This window comes from Podarcis pityusensis (assembly GCF_964106645.2).
Source record: "Podarcis pityusensis genome assembly, chromosome: 10".
NCBI lineage: Eukaryota > Metazoa > Chordata > Lepidosauria > Squamata > Lacertidae > Podarcis > Podarcis pityusensis.
The window spans coordinates 30,759,864-30,768,286 of NC_138035.1; the positions used below are offsets into that span (position 1 = coordinate 30,759,864).

Consider the following 8,423-nt stretch of genomic DNA (forward strand, 5'->3'; position numbering starts at 1 on the left):
GACTACCTTTTGCATATCTTTAAAACATCTGCTGAAACATTCCCCCTTCTGCTTTGATCTTGCAGCGGAAGGAGCTGCAGTTGTACAGTTTGCATAAGCCTGAAGCCCTTTCTCCTCTTTGTTGAATAGATGATGGAACCCAAAGAGGGCTGGGTGAAATCAGGTTGGGGGCTCCCTTGGGGAACCCATGCTCTATACTGTACACCCCAAAATATTCTCGGATTATGGGGCATGCTTGACGCTCCAAGTGGGGAAAGGATCCTAGAACAAGTTTCTCTGTGGGTGGCTTTGTTTTATTCCTTTTCTTATGCCAGCACTGGAGCAATGTCTCAATCCAGGCACTTGTACACACTATACATGTTTTGAACCATATAACTGATGGACTGCAGATGAACTGGGGCAACCCAGAAGTTTAAAAGTGTGTTACGAGGCCTGAAGCTTTAAACAGGGCCAGACAGCCTTTTTTGTGCAAGGGACACATTTCCTCAGGGACAATCTGTTGAGGGGCTGCCTACCACTGGTCATCAAAACTACTGGAGGTTAGCTCTCTCAATCCCATGCAGGTCTACTCAGAAGCAAACCCCACTGGGTTTGACAGGGTTACTCTCAAGTAAGGATACAAGGGAGCTTTATACAACAGAAGAATACAGCTAATGTTCTGGAAAGCAAGCGAAAGCAACTCCTTTCTGACTTTAGTGTCCTATAAACACATTCTCAGATCCTTCCAATTGTTCTGAAATTACATAGAAAGAGGGGAGACACACTTTAAGAAGTCAGGCCAAAATAAAAAAATAAAAGGAAACAAAGAGGAAAGGAATAACCCCTGACAATATAGAAGAATGAGGCAATTTCAGGAGCCACAAAATTGATATTGAGGCCACAGGTTGCCCACCCGCACTTTAAAATTTCAATAATAACCTCACCAAACCAGTGGCTCATATTTGCTGTGGTATGATAGATACTTCCAGTCTCACCTCTCTGTCTGTAGATTAGGTGTGACGGCTCAGGAAATAGCCACTGAGGGATCAACAATGTGTTTCCATTACAGGAAGAAACCAGAACATGGTTTTTTCATGCAGAATTAGGAGAAATGCCCAGGGTAATACAGAGATATACAACTTTGCTGCTGAGTGCATTTTTAAATAGCACAAGCAGCTATTTCTGCCTGGCCTATTTAAAAAATGATTTTTAAAAGTTGGGGGGGGAGCAGAGGCAGATGACAACATTTCTTAGCTGCCTACGGATCTTCTGCAAAGCGAGAGAAGATGTGCTCAGCACACAAATAGACTGCTCTGGTTGCTCTTTCTCCCACCTCTTACTTCCTGCCTGCTTCCTCTGCAGCAGCTGCGGTTTTCCTGGATGGCTTAGCGTCTAGCAGCTGCTCGTGGTGGAACAGGAAGGAAAGAGGAATGGAAGAGCCCTGCTGGACTAGGCCAAAGCCCCACCTAGTCCAGCATCCTTTCCCCACAATGGCCAACTAGATGCCTCTGGGAAGCTCACAAGCAGCACATGAATGCATTACCCCCCCCCCGCCTCAGGAGTCAGGCAATAGCTACTCCTAGATGGAAAATGGGGTTGCCAACTGACTGGGCCAGGGGTGAGGGGGAAGAGAAAAATCCTGACAAGCCATTTGCCTGAAAAACAAGGAGCACAGCTTCCCCTCACCCTCAGCCTTTTTTGTAAACTGAACTTCTTTGGCCATGGGGAACCTGTGGCCCTGACCTTTTTTTGGACTCAAACTTCAAGAGAGAGAGCGCAGGATGTGTCATTGCATATGTCAGTCAGTTATTTCACCTTTCCTCCTCCTCCTAAGTACAGAGGACCAGTAAAAATGTTACAACCAGCAAATAGAGGCCACTTCACATGGTGACAGGTGTGGTGCAGTGGTGAGAGTGTGGGACTAGGCTCTGGTTCAAATCCTCCCTCAGCCGTGAGCCTTCTCTGGGTGACCTTGGAAACCTAACCTACCTCACAGGGTTGTTGTAAGGATAACATGGAGAGGAGGAGAGCAATGTATACCACCTTGACCTTCATGAAGGAAAGGTGGATAAATAAATGCAATTACAGTGGGCACTTGTAGTGGCCAGCCCATGTGACATCAGTAATGGCTGACAAGCGACTGAACTCCCTAGCTGTAACAAGCAATAACTTTTTTCCATTTTAAAGAGGATAGGTTTCTCTTTTTTTCATGGTGCATTTTGTGGATGTTTTCTGTGGCTCTTGCTTTTAACTAAGCCACCTTGAGTCCTATCAAGGAAAAAAGGCAGGGTATGTTTGTTTGTATGTATGTATGCATGTATAAATAAATAAATAAATAAATAAATAAATATTTTCCCCATGCTGTGCCATTGTAGTGCTAAGCTACTGCTACTTTCTAAAAGTGAAACATATAAAGCAGGTTTTGAAAATGGGCCCTGTCAAGTTTTATTTTCTTTCAAAGCAACGTAAGTTTCCCACAGCATAACCACCTATTTGTGCCAACTGACTGCTGCACCGTACATTCTTTAAAAGGCTAGGATGAACTCTAGTGCTACACTTATTTTTTAATAACACATTGAAGGGCCTTAAGACCTCTGTAATAAATACGATTTGTAACTTTGGAAATGTCACATCCAGCAAAGCTGAAGAACTAGAAAAATTACTTCTCCTCTACTGCAACACTTCCTTTCTCCTCTAATCAAGTAATGTGCTGTGCATCAGACAAGGTGTGGCTATATTGCTGCTTGGGAAAAAAACTGTGGAAACAGGGAGGGTTATCACAAGTCAGATGTGGGAGAATGTGGCAAGAATTATACTGGAATTCTGCGTAGGAAGAGAATCAAGTTGAGAGTCTTCTAAGAACCACTTTGAAGGATGCAGAGTCAGAGCTCCAGGCAATATAGCTATGATTAATATTGCAGTTAAACCTGTTTGGGCCCTGCTTGATATTAACAATAAAATTCCTAAAAATACAGCAGTGCTCAGATTTGAAATTCAACCATGCTTCAGCTCTATAAATCTGAATTCCAGTTTGAGGTCCGAATACAATTTTCAGTGCTGAAAATTCTCAACCAAATGTCTAAAAGCAAAATGTGATTTTTCAAAATGCAATATCTATCTATCTAATTTGTGAATTTGGATTGCACTATGCAAGATGCTGTGAGTTTCTCCCACAACACAAAATGCCTCTTCCTATCCCCAGCTCATGCCAGTTACATATCACTTGCAACCCTTGGATGTGAAAGGCAGCAATAACAAGCTAATGTTTTATAATGAGCTGCAGAGAAACTTGGCAGTGTATCAACATTTAGGAGGGAGGGAAAGGTGTGGGTTCCCTTTTGCTTTGTTCTGACTTACCTATCGGAGCCGTCTTTAAATAAGATGTGCTGACTACCCAGCAATGAACTCCCTCCACTATTACTGCTGTTGTCATCATCTTCATTTTGGTAATAACGAACAGTTCCAAGGCGCTGGCTTCGTCGGGACATGGTCAAAGGAAAACCACCAGACCTTTGTCAAGATACCTGGGGAAGCAATAGAGAGAAGAGAGCATAAGGTCCACAAACTCAGCAGCTGGGACAGCCACAGTGACATTTCGCCCTGTGCAATTAAAACACACAGCTTCCCCCAAATAAACTTGGGAAATGCAGTTAAGCCTTACAGAGCTACAATTCCCAGCACTCCTGAAAATATACAGATCCCAGGGTCAGGCTCATGCAGAGCTAGTCTGGGGTCCAGGGCAGGAGTCTTGTCCTTGGCATGACAGCGTAAGTTTTAGAGGTATAGCAAGAATATAACAGCCACCCTGATGGATCACAGGGTTGGAAAGACCTTGGGGTCATCTAGATCAGGGATGGGAAAGCTTTTCAGGCCAAGGGCCACTTTTCCTTCTGGGCAACCTTCCAAGGACCATATGCCAGTGGTGGGTGGGGCCAGAGGCAAAAGCGGGCTGAATAACTAAATGAAAAATTTATGTTCGGACAGTAGGCTAGTTTCTACACACTCAGAGAACCCTCTCTAGCTTCCACTCTGTTGAGCAAGTGGCAATATCAGAGTTCATGGCCACATTCCAGACAAAAACATTTGGGATTCAATCACATACTAACAAGTTTAGGCTGGTATGTGTGGGAGGTTTCGCACAACAAACCCATTTCCTCCCCCAAATCAGACCTTTTGTGATAAGGAAAGCAATGGAAAAATGCACTGGGCTAACACTTGCTTTGACAAAATGTCATCTGACCGCCATCCAAGCAGATCAGAATGAATGCTCCACAAACAGCTCATCTGAAAACACTCGTAAAAGGGTAACTGATGCAGATCTACTAATTCTACTTGAAACAGGAGGATTAGGGGCATTGCTACTTGTCCAGCAGGAGGAACTGCGACCTGAGATTTAGAAGTTCCTGCTACCTTACAGGCCCCTTCACTAGAGCCTCCGTCTGGCTGGCCTGAGCACGTGAGCTCAACTTTCTAACCAGCAGACATATGAATCACATGCTCCTTTTCAGAGCACCAGGAGCCAAAACTTGGCAGGGAGCTGCAGAGCTCTTGGCCAAGAAAAGAACACATGTCCCAGGCCAGCCAAGGAGAGAGCCATCTCAGACTTAAGTCAGGCTCATTTAGGTGACCCTCTGGCAGCGGCTGTATTTATACACCACCAGGCAGCCGCCCTGCAGATTTGCCTGCCAAGATGCAAAACAGTCCGAACAGCAGAAACCTAGCCTGACTCTGCTCAAATATCCACCCCTTATACGGTTATAAAGTCTGCCTCCCTGGCTCTCTACAATCACAGCAACAAGCAAGCAGTCACCAGGCTGTTCATAGGCAACCACTTATGAAACTTCAATAACAAAACCAGTCAAATCTTGATCATGTTATGCCAGCCTGTGTTTGTAATCCTGCACCACAGCTATTCTGGGAGATGCGGCCAATTCTCTTCAGGGCTACACTGGCAAAACGGCGTCCTGACAGTTCACATGCTTGCCTGCAGAAGATCCCTTTCCCTGGATCCTTGTAAAAAAATTAAAAATAAATCCCTTCCCTCCACAGAAGCAGGATGCTCAAGCTGTTCCTGTACTTGCCTAGAACTATACTGCAAACAGGGCTTATTACGCTCCACACACCCCTTTCCATCATTTTACAGCAGCCCACAAGAGACTTCTCCCCACTCCATGTGGGCGCAAAGTAAAGAGGCATTTACATCAAATCCCAAAGAGCAAAAGAAAAGTACAAAGGCATCTGTTCAGTGCTATTAGGAAACAGCACTTATCCCTGGGGGGATACAATAGAAAGCATGTATGCTAACTCCAGGGATGAGTTTTGGCCTCCTTTCAGAACAGGAAGGGGGAAAGCAGCAGATTATAAGGGACCTCTGTCAAGTTACTTCCTATGCATGTGCCAAATTGCCTTGCTCCTTCCTTTCTTACCAAGTTTCACCCCCACCCTCCCCAGTAAGGAGAATGACTGAGACATCTGGGGGAAAGGGAGTCCTTTCAGGGCCCAGTTCAGGTTTTTGCAAGGGCAAGAAGAAAGAACAAGTCCTGAAACTTGCTCCCAATGTAAAGGCTGACTCTCTAACCTTGGAACATGTGCAGAAGCCACTGAACAAAGTATAATAGCAAAGGCTGTCAGTACAGTAAAGCAGTGAGCGTGTCAGACAAGGACCTGGGAGATCAGGGTTCAAACCCCCACTAGGCCATGAAGCTCACTGGGTGACCTTGGGCCCATCACTGCCTCTCAGCCTAATCTACTTCTCAGCCTAGTTTGACCCTGTAACCACTACAACACACTGGCTGTCTTGACAGGAACTGAAGTCCAAAAATGTCCATTGTCATCCGCTTCCCCATCATGGTTGGACAAGGACTAGTGGTAGCGGCCGGGATTGTGTTCAAATCCTGTCATGAAGTTACCTGGGTGGCCTTGGGCCAGTCACTTCACTCTTCCAGTCCAACCTACCACAACGGAACTCAGGGTGCCATTTTACCCTCACAAGTTCTGTATGGGGAAGGGGTGGAGTAGCAAATATAATGAATAAAAACACTCTTCAAAAAAGTCCCGTTCCCCCCCCCCCCACTAATAATGAGCCATCACTGAAGTCAGGCTTTCAAGGGGGTATGAACCTCCCTCTCCACCCCCTTTAAAATTCATCACTAGCAACAACTCTCTCGCTTGTGGACTGAGTGCCCTCGGACGCCCTCCCATCAGATGTCAAGAAAATAAACAACTATCAACTTTTAGAAGACATCTAAAGGCAGCTCTGTTTAGGGAAGTTTTTAATGATTGATGTTTTATCGCTTTATTGTTATTAATATTAATAGTCTGTTGGGAGCCACCCAGAGTGGCTGGGGAAACTCAGACAGATGAGCGGAGAATAAATTATAAAATTATTATTATTACTCCCTTCAGCCCCTGCCAGCACGGCCAATAGTCAGGGGCGATAGGAGTTGTAGTCCTGAACTTTATGGAGGGCGGGCACCAGGTTGGCAAGGGCTGCCTTTGCAAGTTACCGGTCGCAGGGCTAACGGTTTCTGAAGGGACCACTCAAAGCCAATTACAAACAGTAAAAGAAAGAGCGAGCGGGACCCGGGAGCAGATCTGAGGGGGGAAATAAAAACAGTCGAATGAAGCGTCCTGAGTTACCCGCTGCCGGCGGCCACGCGGGGAGGGCGGAGGGAGCGCGTCCTCAGGAAGTCCCACCCTGCTCCCTATTTCCCTACCCGCTTCGCGTTGCTCCCTGCAACACCCTCCTCCGGCGGCGGCCCCTGTCTTCCAAGAAAAAGTCCCAGCGAACTCGAGGAGCGTTACACCCAAGCAAAACATTCCCGGGATGGGGCCGCTCCCCTCTTTCCCCCTCCTCAACGCGTCTCCCCGCCAAGGAAAAGTCCCTCCGATCTGCCGCAGCTGCCAGTGCCTCGCGAGGACAACAACAAAAGCAGCATGCGCGAGGCGGGTCGTCGCTGCTCCTTGCAAGGACGGGGCGGGGGGGGGGGGGATAAGCCGAGAGATAAACGGAGAGACAATTCGGAGCGTCTTTTCATATTGTTGTTTAAACGGGGGACATTAAAAGAGGCGGCAGAGAAGGAGAAGTGGTGGCGCTTTGTTCCGGGCCAGGGAAAGAAATCAAGGCAGGGCGGCTGAGCGCGAGGGGGGCTCGCCTGGGGTGACTTCTGGGGAATGGGGCGGGGAGGACTCGGGGCAGCAGCACAAGGGGAGCCTGACTCTGGGGCAGAGGAAAAAACAAGACGAAACAAAAGGGCGCCACCTTTTTTCTTCTCCGCTCTCCTCTTGTCCTCTGCCTCTCCAAGCCGGGATTCCTCCTGAAGCGCACAAACTTATCCCGCAAAGCGCCCGAGATGCCGACAACAATAAGGATGGGAAATAAACCCCAAGCCCTCAAGAGCCCTTTTGCCTCGCGGGGATGTGCGCGAGGTCAGCTTGCTGGATCCTTTTTTGCAATTAATTAAGTTAATCCTCAGGAGCTGCTGCCGCCGCCGGTCCCGCCTGCTCCGAGCGCTAAAGAGAAGCCGCACGGCGACAATATGGCCCGGGTTTTGTGTGCGTGCGTCTGTCAAATCCCAGCAGCGGGAGCTTATTGGCAAGAGCCGCACCTGACCCGCGCCGTCAATCTCTCCCGACGGCCTGCGCCCATTGGAGGGTTTAAACAAAAAGCACGCGTCGGGCCCGCCTCCTCGCCATCTCCCTTTCCTGGCTTCAGCTGCCCGGTTGCGTAAGAGGAGGTCGGCCCCGGCGGCGGGTTAAGCTGCGACAGGCCGTGGCTCCGCCCCTCTCCTCCGCCCCGCCCCTTGGAGGCTGAGACGTATTAGGAAGGCCGCCGCGGGGAAAGCGCCTCTAGCGGGCAGAATTTACAATAAAACACAGTACTGTACAGTAACAGTAATATTTTTTAAAATTGCTCGAAGCAGTTGTGGGGAGTATCGCAAAAAAAGTCCAGCAGGAAAAGTGAAAGCGTATTTATTTTTTATTGCAATGCTGTTCGGTAGTAGACTTCTCTGGACGGGGATTAAAACAATAAAATGAAACAGCTGAGATACTCTTCCTCGTTTACCATGATGAATAGTTCTGACGAAACTCGAAACCGGACGCTTTTTTATTTTTTAGAAAAGCATGTTGGCCCTAATGAAAGTATTGCTCTAATGTGGAGCCCATGCAGCATCCTGTCAATAAAACATGTTAAAAGTGGAGGGGGATGTAAGATATAAATACTGGTCCCCCAGGACTTAAATCCTAGGATCCCTTCTGAAATAAAGTCTGGGCAGAGTTGAAGCAGCAGCAGTATTTTATTGAAAATACACATTTGAAGGTGGATGACCTGAAAAAGCAGGCACACACCAAAACATGAATATATATATATATATTCATGAATATATATAAACTCCTTTTCCTGAGCGCAAGTCCCTCCTTCGCCGCCCACTAAGAAAGGGGCG

At 47.3% G+C, this 8,423-nt stretch overlaps 1 protein-coding gene across 2 annotated transcripts in view; it reads right to left on the bottom strand.

The window, feature by feature from the left end:
* The window catches only part of SUN2 (Sad1 and UNC84 domain containing 2), a 31,911-nt gene extending 24,213 nt beyond the window's left edge, over positions 1–7,698 (bottom strand). The window contains exons 1-2 of one of the 2 annotated variants that reach the window (XM_080971381.1): positions 7,241–7,698; positions 3,337–3,503 (exon numbers count right to left, since the gene is read on the bottom strand). In XM_080971381.1, the coding sequence (XP_080827507.1) occupies positions 3,337–3,467 (131 nt within the window). In that variant the 5' untranslated portion in view covers positions 3,468–3,503; positions 7,241–7,698. Of the gene's footprint in view, positions 1–3,336; positions 3,504–6,695; positions 6,900–7,240 lie in introns of those variants that run through there. The other variant, XM_080971382.1, reaches the window with a different exon arrangement.
* Between the last annotated feature and the right edge of the window lie 725 nt (positions 7,699–8,423).